The sequence below is a fragment of the Cnephaeus nilssonii genome (assembly GCF_951640355.1).
Source record: "Cnephaeus nilssonii genome assembly, chromosome: 16".
In the NCBI taxonomy this organism is placed as follows: Eukaryota; Metazoa; Chordata; class Mammalia; order Chiroptera; family Vespertilionidae; genus Cnephaeus; species Cnephaeus nilssonii.
Window position 1 is genome coordinate 20,780,392 of NC_137087.1, and position 9,666 is coordinate 20,790,057.

General features: G+C 55.5%; 1 protein-coding gene across 1 annotated transcript; it reads left to right on the forward strand.

Annotated features, from left to right (window-relative positions):
• The first annotated feature begins 371 nt into the window (after nt 1-371).
• On the forward strand, nt 372-9,216 carry TYSND1 (trypsin like peroxisomal matrix peptidase 1). Its single transcript, XM_079794241.1, has 4 exons — nt 372-1,649; nt 3,526-3,656; nt 4,641-4,826; nt 7,415-9,216. Exons 1-4 carry the CDS (start codon nt 484-486, stop codon nt 7,630-7,632), a joined length of 1,701 nt encoding a protein of 566 aa, XP_079650367.1. The 5' UTR covers nt 372-483; the 3' UTR covers nt 7,633-9,216.
• Nucleotides 9,217-9,666: the final 450 nt, after the last annotated feature.

Consider the following 9,666-nt stretch of genomic DNA (forward strand, 5'->3'; position numbering starts at 1 on the left):
GAGGTCGAATGTCACCTCCAGCTAGGCAGATGCTGACAGGTGCTGTCATGGCTTAGGAAAATCTAGCCACGTCAGCGCTCATTTCTCTTCCCTTTCCTGAAGCCCAACGAACAGAGACCAGACTAAGGTTCCGAGGGATCCGCCCCCTGCCCCTCCCGCTATCTCTCGGTGAACCGCACCCGCTTTCCTGGGACTCATCCTTGGGACTGCTGCGCCCTCTACGCCGCACGGGTGGCACGACCCACAGGGGAGGAGCAAGGGGAGGTCGGCCTCAGCAGCCAATCAGGGCTTGGCCCCGGGTCCAGCCAATCGCGCCGGGCCAGTGGGGCTCAGCCAATCGCGCCGGACGCGGAAGGCCGGAGTCAGCGTTTGCGCCGCTCGCTTCCAGCTCTAGGCGGCGCTGTGTGGGGTCCGCAGGGGCCGGTCGGGGTTCTCGCTAGCTCCCCGGTTCTCCGGGAAGCCGGGGTGCACCGTCCCTGAGGCATGGGGCGACAGTGGGGGCCCGCCATGAGGGCAGCCGAGCAGGCGGGCTGCGTGGTGAGCGCCTCCCGGGCCGGGCAGCCCGAGGCGGACTCCTGGAGCTGCAGCGGGGTGATCCTGAGCCGCAGCCCGGGCCTGGTGCTGTGCCACGGGGGCATCTTCACCCCCTTTCTGCGGGCCGGCAGCGGGGCGCTGACTGCGGCCGGCGCCGCCTTCCTGCCCGGCGACAGTTGTAGCGACGACCTGCGCCTGCACGTGCAGTGGAGCCCAACGGCCGCGAGTCCCGCGGGTCGCGCGGAGCGGGGCCGCCCTGGGCTGTGCACGCCCCAGTGTGCGGGCCTGGAGCCCGGCCCGCCGGCCCGGCCCCGCGGGCAGCCCCTGCGGCCCCCGCGCCCCGCCGAGCTGCTGCTGCTGCTGAGCTGCCCGGCCTTCCGGGCCCACTTCGCGCGCCTCTTCGGGAGCGAGCCGGCCGAGCAGTGGCGCTTCGCGAGCGCGGCGCCGGACGAGGAAGTGTCGGAGGACGAGGAGGAGGATCAGCTGCGAGCGCTGGGCTGGTTCGCGCTGCTGCGCGTGAGGCACGACCCCGAGGAGGAGGCGGACGGGCGCGGGACGGCGCTGGCCGTGGCGCCGCTCGGGGCCGTGCCCAAGGGCGCGTCGCTGCTGGCCTGTGGCTCCCCGTTCGGGTCCTTCTGCCCCGACATCTTCCTCAACACGCTCAGCCGCGGCGTCCTCAGCAACGCGGCGGGCCCGCTCCTGCTCACCGATGCGCGCTGCCTGCCCGGTACCGAGGGCGGCGGCGTGTTCGCGGTGCGACCCGCGGGGGCCCTGGTGGCGCTGGTGGCGGCGCCCCTCTGTTGGAAGGCCCGCGAGTGGGTGGGCCTCACGCTGCTCTGCGCGGCCGCGCCTCTCCTCCGCGCCGCCCGCGCCGGCCTCGGCCGCCTGTGCCCCGATGCCGCTTCCCTGGCCGCTCTCCTGCCGCCCGAGGTGGGCGCCCCGTGGGGCCTGCCCCTCCGAGACCCTGGGCCCCCGTGGGCAGCTGCGGCCGTGCTGGTGGAGTGTGGCACCGTCTGGGGCTCCGGAGTGGTCGTGGCGCCCCGCCTCGTGGTGACCTGCCGGCATGTGGCCCAATGCGAGACGGCCAGAGTCCTGGTGCGCCCCACCACCCCCAAGTAAGACCCGCAAGGGTGCTCCCACTCTACCCCTTCAGCAGGTCTAAAATCTGGATCTTACATCTCAGGTCTTAATCCTTGGAATTATGGAGGCCTTTTGGCATCACGCAGATGATTTGGGGCCCTCCTCTCATCCTTGGCACCCAGAACGCCAGTGTCGGGGATGCTGGGCCTCCTGGCAGGGGCTGAGTGAGGCTTGGGCAAGATGCCAAGCAACTCCAGATTTGGGAACTATAGGTTGCACCTGCAGCCCTGCCTGGGCATCTTTGACCTTCCTCTCCCAGTCTGATTTCCTTCTGAGCAACTTCTCTGCACTCACACACCACTGGGCCTTTGAATGGAGACTTCCTAACCCTGTCCCCATTTCCCTGATAGTGGTAGTGAAGCCTCAGGGCCCAGGATGCTGTGCTCCTAGGATAATGGTTGGACCTGTTCATCCTATTTAATTTATCTTGTAGATCTTAACCAGAGCTTCCCATCTGGATCAAAACCATAGACGTGGCGTTCTACCTAATTAGAATGTGGGAGTGGGGCCAGGCCGGTAGATTTTGCACAATCTTTAGGTGATCCTGGTGGGCAGCCAGGTTGGGAATTTATTTATATATATATTTAAAATATATTTTTATTGATTTCAGAGAGGAAGGAAGAGGGAGAGAGAGATAGAAACATCCATCTATGATGAGAGAGAATCATGGATCGGCTGCCTCCTTGCAAGTTCCCCACTGGGGATTGAGCCTACAACCCAGGCATGTGCCCTTGACCAGAATCGAACCTGGGACCCTTCAGTTCTCAGGCCGAGGCTCTATCCACTGAGCCAAACCAGCTAGGGCCAGGTTGGGACTTGAGACAGTCGTTTGTTCCCTCTCTGCAGGGAAAAGCACTTGCCCTCCTTGCCCTTGCTCTGGCAGTGGGGACAGTGGCCTTGGCTTCCTGGCTTGATTTTCTAGTACAAGTTCTTTCTGTTTTCCTCTGTAGTTTTCAGGTGCTTAACTTAAGCCAAAACAAAGCAGGATAGCACCTTGGTGTCAATGCCTGATGTTCTCCTGTACCTGGCTCAACGAAGCCTTTCAAAATCCTACTGGATTTCCGAGATCAACCCAGCCTGGCTTTGCCGCTGGTGGCCTTCGGGACAACCATGACTGATGAGAATTTCCCTGCCTGTGTGGTCCCAGATACCTCACCCCACCCCACCCCACGCTTGCTCCTAAGAAACCACCAGGTCTGCTGGAAGCACCCCCTGCAGTGCGCAGCAGGACGCTGTCTAAGCTGCCTCGCCTTGAGGCGACATGTGCAGCCTTGGACCAGAGCCTGGCACACAGTAAGTGCCGTAGAAATGCTAGCACTTACGTACACAAGGACCCAGAGGGTGGAAATCCTATCACGCCTGCCCCACCCATGGACAGGATTGTCCCTATTAAATGAGGCAGCGAAGGAAAAAGCTGGGCACGCTGGCTCTGGCTCCTGCCACTCACGCATTATGTAATCTTGGGAACGTTAGTCAGCCTCTCTGGGTCTCAAATGCACCACCTAACACGGAGGTAACATCAGTGCCTAGTTCACAGGGATTCTGTGATACTTAGTGAATGATGTCCATGGAGTGTGAACACTAGGCCTGGCCCACAGTGCTCGCTAGGTGTCGGGTATTTGTGATCACGGTGACGTGCAGGAAGCTTTGCAGTTGGTAAAGCTGTTTGGAAATAACACCACGGGACGGTTAAAGGGCATGCCCAGAGTTGCCAGCCCCGTAGGTTGCAGGACTGACACCAGATCTTTTGACTCCCAAGTCCATGCCTTTCACTGTCACTCATCCATTTGCTTCCTCCCAGCACTGAAGGGTCGGAACGCTAGCCTGTCTGTTTGTTTCCCTTGCTCCCAGGAGTGCCAAGATCTGGGGACGTGTGGTGTTTGCCACCCAGGAGACGTCTCCGTATGACATAGCAGTGGTGAGCCTGGAGGAAGAACTAGAGGGTGTCCCTGTGCCTGTGCCCACTGAGCATTTCTACGAAGGTAAAGGGCAGAGGGGCCCTCTGCTCTGGGGTGGACCTCAGGAAGGAAAGTCAGTGTTGGACACTCAAACCCTGCAGATCAGAGAGCCAGTCCCCCCGGCCAACCCCCTTCCCGCTCCTGCTGGACTAATAAGTCAGGGTGGCACCCAGCTGGCATGAAATCATCCCGGGTACAGTGCTTTTGCTCTTGGACACTTCCCTTCTTGTGCCCAGCACGCCCGAGGTGCTGGGAGGCAGGTGGGACCTGCAGGCTGGTCAGAGAGGGGTTGCTCCCGTAAGGCCGCAGTGGTATGATTTGAGTAGAAGGCTTTGTGATGCTGCCACAGAAGTTGCCGCTGGCGGCCGACTTGGTGCGTGCAGTGTGATGTAACCACAGAGAGCACGAGCTCTCCCAGCTGGCCTCTCTCTTGCCACTCACTAGCCCTGTGTCCTTGGACAGGCAACGTGATGTTCTCTGCCGCGGTCTCCACCTATGTAAATGGATGCCTTCCCACTCCTGGGTGTTGTGAGGCATGGGTGAGATGTGGCCTGTAAAGCACTCAGCCCCATGCCCTGTGCATTCAAACACTTGGTAAAGGAAGATTTTGTGGTCATCACCACTTTTTTTTTTTTTTTTTTTACCAAGAGACTACTTACTAGTCCCAGGAGGAGGTGGGTGTTAATTCTGTAAACGTTTCCTGAGCACCTAGCCAGGTCTTAGGAACTCCAAAAAGTGACTACCCAATCTAGCTGGGGCCGGAGGGCTGGGGCACAGCCTGACACTGAGAAGTGCTTGAGCAGGTGCAGTGCTGGGAGCTCAGTGCAGGTCGCGGCCTCTTCCTTTGGGGACCTAGGGAGGCTCTCGGAAGGCAGGAGTGTCTGAGCAGAAACTCCAAGGGCAGAGTGATGGGAACTTTGGAGAGGGCAGGGTTGGGGGTGGGGAGGATGTGTCCTGCCAGACAGAGGAAGAGGCTTTGCTGCTTCATCCTTCTTCCCTTTCTGGCAGGCGAGGCTGTCAGCGTGGTGGGCTTCGGCGTTTTTGGCCAGGCTTGCGGGCCCTCGGTGACCTCGGGCATCCTGTCGGCTGTGGTGCAGGTGGATGACGCACCGGTGATGCTGCAGACCACATGTGCTGTGCATGGCGGCTCCAGTGGGGGACCCCTCTTCTCCACCTGCTCAGGGGACCTCCTGGGTAAGCAGCTCCGTGGCCCTCTCCCAGCCTTCCCCTTGCTAGAGCCCCAGTCCCAGTTGGTGAGGGCTTGGTGTTCACCCCCTGTCTGGGAAGGTAGTGTCATTGTGCCCGGGAAGTAGTTAGCCAAGGTTTCAGGCTTGTTCTGCTCCTGAGGGTAGAAAGGGACGGATGCTGAGCTGCAAGGAAAGACATCTGGGTTCTGGTTGCTTCTCTGCCACTGAGCCACAGTGCAACCTTAGGGAAATCCCCCAACCTCAGTCAACCTGTGAGAGTCAGGAGTTGGATTAGTCCAGGGGTCACAGACTCCATCGCTTACAGAGGCTGGAAGGTCAAGGGATTGAATAAGTGAGTGGAGACAGTATGCAGTGGAAGGTCAAGGGTGAGCTGGGGTGAACACCACTCAGCTGCAGCACATTGTTGCCACATCACGAAGGAATGTGAGCGAACACTGGCTGACCTCCAGTTTTTCACAAGAAGCTGTGAACCTTCTTCTTCTTCTTTTTCCCCCCAAATATATGGTTGTTAAACCTTTCAATTTTAAATTTTTGGTAACTAATTCAGGTTTTTAACAAAAGTCTGTTTATTAAAACAAAAACACAAGACAACAGGAATCCATATGGACACCTCCAGCTGCCCAACTGTAGTCCCGCACCCGGGGCTCACGTGTGCTGCCCTTCTCTTATTTCTGACTGCTTTCCGCCATCGTGAGAGACCTTGCTCTTTCTCGCTACAATAGATTTACTTAGTTCTTCAACGGCACTGTGCAAATAAAGTCAAGCAACCATGACCTTAAAAATATATATACAGACAAATGCATACAGAAAGAAACATGGATGTGTACGGATATGTATGCAGTAGTTAATGTAAATATATATACCCTGGCTCTGTCCGCTGGGACAGCCCAGTTGCAGTGAGCATGCGGAGAACCAGATCTCTAATGAAAGGAACTGGCTGATACCAGGATCAGGACAGGGAAAACCGGCTCTCGTGGTGCTGGAAAGGAAGGAAATGTTAACAAAACAACCAAGTGATGGGACATGTCAAATGTTGAAAGAACTAAGAGCTGACTTGAAGGAGCTCCCGTGGGAGCAACTGGAGCAACAAAACAAATAGCAATAGTATTGGATGATCGCCCAAAGGAAGAATGAATATCCCTGTGTCCAAATAAATAACCAGGTAAATCTTAAAATGGAGACAAGCAACAGCTCTTTCTTACAGAAGATTTGCAATTAATAAATGCAGAAGAAATGAGGGAAATGGGAAATCACTACTGGTTTACCACAGTAGGAATTGCTGCAGACAGGATCCACCGATGGATGCTGAAAGCAGTGGGCGATAGTTTAAATAGAAATAGGATATTTGCCTAACCCTAAACTATTTAGCACTTTACACAGGGGAAAATAGTAAGTCTACAGTGGAGGAACCTGGGAGATAACCCGTAGCCAAGTGATCAAGTCATTCTTATAGACATCATACACCTCCTTCGGAAGCACTGAGGACACGCTGCTTCTACCGTGTTCTCAATAATGCATAACCTCGATCTGGTCCTGAGAAAACATCAGGTAAACTCTAACTGAGGGACATTCTACAAAATAACTGGCCTGCATTCTTCAAAGTGTCAAGGCCACAAAAGATGAGGAAAGACTGGGGAACTGGCCCAGATTGGAGGAGACGTAGGAGAGGCAACAACTAAATGCTGTGTGGGATACTGGTTGCATCCAAAACGGAAAGAGAACATTAGTGGAAACATTGGTGAAATCCAAATGAGTTCTGTGCTTCAGTTAATAGCATTGGTTAATTGTTGGTTCTGATCAGTGTTTTGATTTGTTTTGTTTTGTTTTGTTTTTAATCCTCACCCAAGGATAATTTTTTCCATTGATTTCTAGAGAGAGTGGAACAAAGGGAGGAGAGGGAGAGAGTGAGAAACATCAGCGGGAGAGAGACCTCAATTGGTTGCCTCCCGCATACACTCCTACCTGGGCTGGAGAACCTACAACTGAGGTTTGTGCCCTTGACCAGGAATTGAACACGTGACTGAGCAAACCAGTCAGGGCTTAGTCAGTGTTCTATGGTGACATAAAATATTAATAGAAAGGAAAGCTGGATGAAGGATATACAGGAACTTTGTACTGTTTTGGCAAGTCTTCTGTAAGTCTAAAATTGTCTGAAAAAATACATGCGCACACTAAGCAGGCCAAACAAAATGTGTCTGAGTTTGATTCCTTGATTCACCCACTCAGCAAGTATTTATGAGTGCCGCCTCTGTGCTGGGCGCTGTCTAGGTCTGGGGAGGCCGCGTGAACAAAACACAAAAGCCCTGCCCTTGTGGATCCCACACTAGTTGGAGAGAAGGATAACAGAATAAGTGAAACAGTGTTAGATACTGACAGTGTTGTGGAGAAAGTTAAGGCGGGAAGGGGGACCAGGGTTTGTGGAGTCGGTGTCCCTGAAAGAAAGCCTGGTATCAGTCACTCTGGGGGGCTTCAAGCCCACCGTAGGCCTAGGACCTCCAAGGTGGAGATGGGCCTCCCTCCCCATCCGTCTGTGTCCTGGTTCACACCCTCGTTTCCTCTCTGACTCCTCCACAGGGATTGTCGCCAGCAACACCCGGGACAATAACACTGGGGCCACCTACCCGCACCTGAACTTCAGCATTCCCATCACGGTGCTCCAGCCGGCCCTGCAGCGGTACAGCCAGACGGGCGACATGGGCGGGCTCCGAGAGCTGGACCACACGGCTGAGCCAGTGAGGGTGGTGTGGCGGCTGCAGCGGCCCCTGGCAGAGGCCCCGCGGAGCAAGCTCTGAGCCTGTGTCACCCTCGTGAGAGGAGCGGCCATTCTGTGCCGTAGGAGGTGCGAAGGTGATGGCAGCCTCGGATCCTGACACGGCAACCCAGCTGGGCGGTCCCCCCATCAGCACCCGCCGGGCTTGGCTCTGGAGTCTGGATCAATTTCTCCTCAGCCCCATGGGCCTCCAAGCCAGTAGGCCCTTCTCTCCAGCCTTCACCCCCTCTGCTCCCTGGCAGTAGACACAGCTCTGTTGTTCCCCATCTGGGGGGGCCCAGCACAGCTGCCCAGAGTCTTGGTCCTGACAGACATGTTGGCTGGCAGGCAGGTCCAGCCCTGGGTTCGAGTCTCCCCGTCTCCTGATGGGCACTGGCTTCCCTGCTCTCCGTCAGAATCAGCAGCTGACAGAGCACTGGCGCTTCCTCAGAAAACCTCGGCACAGAGGCTCTGCTCTGGAGACCAGAGGGAAAGGAGAGCGACATCTATCTCCCTGCTCTGCCAGACCTTTGGGGAGACAGAGTCCCTGAAAGTCAGGACTCCTGGGTCTCCACATGTCGTGTCCATGACCCACAGGGGCACTCTGCCACAGTGCCTTCATTTTCCAGCCCATACAATGGGTCTCAGGGATCTTGGCGGGAGGTGGGGAGAGGATTCTAAGGTGTCTGGTTGGGGTTTGGGAATAAACAGAACCTGTGGAAGGAACTGTATACTTGTATGAATCAGATTCTTTCCCCCCTTTCTGTTTTGAGAGTGGAATTGGGAATAACAAGCACCAGGCACAGAAACACCTTCTCTGTGCGGCTTTCTCAGTGCCGTTTGCTCTCACAGGATATTCTCCTGCCGAACTGGCCCTTCCGCTACCTCTGGCCCCTGGAAATTCAGACGACAGTCCTTTGTTAGGCCAGGGGCCCTGAAGTTCACTTCCAGAGCGATAGGCCCTGTTGAGTGGGGTGAACTTCCTCGGAAAGGGCATGAGGGGTTGCACTGAGCCCCTCTTCCCTCTTTTGGATCAAGGTGTCTGGTTGCCAAAGTGTTGAATGACAGACAGAATCTTCCCGGGTTCATGGTTTGGGGTAGATCTTTGGAGATGGGCCACCAGCTCTGATAAGCCATGCCCCAAGCCCAGTGTGGGGCCACTATACACCTCTCCTCTCCCCGGCTTCAGGTCTGTGCTGTGATTTTAGCGTCCTGCCTTTGCACCCTGCCCATTGGAACTCATCGGTGGAGGCCCAGAGCTTTCAATCAATCTTCCTTGACCTTCCCAAGCCCCAGGGCAGGCGGGAGCACTCGCTGTAGCTCTCCGTCTCCCACAGGGCCAGGGCATGTGCCCAGTAAATTTCCAATGCTTGTTTGACTCACAGTTGAGACTCTCCTTTGCCTGCTGTGACCTCTGGCCCCCTGAGGAATGATGCCCTGCTGAGGGGTTTCCTGGCTTTAGGGTGAAGGTCCTCCAGCTCCTTGGCTTTACTAGCTGTGAATTTGCCTAAATTCTTAGCCTGTGAGCCTCACTTTGCTCATCTGTGAGATGGAGATGAATAAAACTTACCTTGGAGGACCCGTGTAAATTTTGAGAAGCTATCCAAAACAGTTTGTTTTCAATAAATATTAGCCACTGTTTTTCTAGACTGGTCAGATTGTTTAATCAAAAATGCAGGGAAGAATGGTGTTAGAAACTGGTGATGGTTGCACAACCTTCACATTACTGAACTGTACATGTTAGAAGAGTGAATTTTATGGGAAGCAAACATTTGTGAACTCTGAGGAACCCAGTGCTGGGTCAGGGCCAGATGCTAGAGACCCAAAGTCCAGCAGAGTGAGGTCTCTGCCCCAAAGAGCTGGTCAAGGGTGGTTGTTGTTGTCCTCGGGGTCAGAGTTTAATCCCCACCCTACTTTCCTGGAGGGGTTTCAGGAGAAAAAAAAAAAGAGAGATAAAAACTGTTTGAAAGTTTGCAAAGTCCAGGACAAATGCAAGGAGTGCTGTGCCTGAAGCATCAGATCCTACCCATGGCTCTGATGGTTCCCTATGAGACGGTTCAGGCTGGGCGGGGCCCAT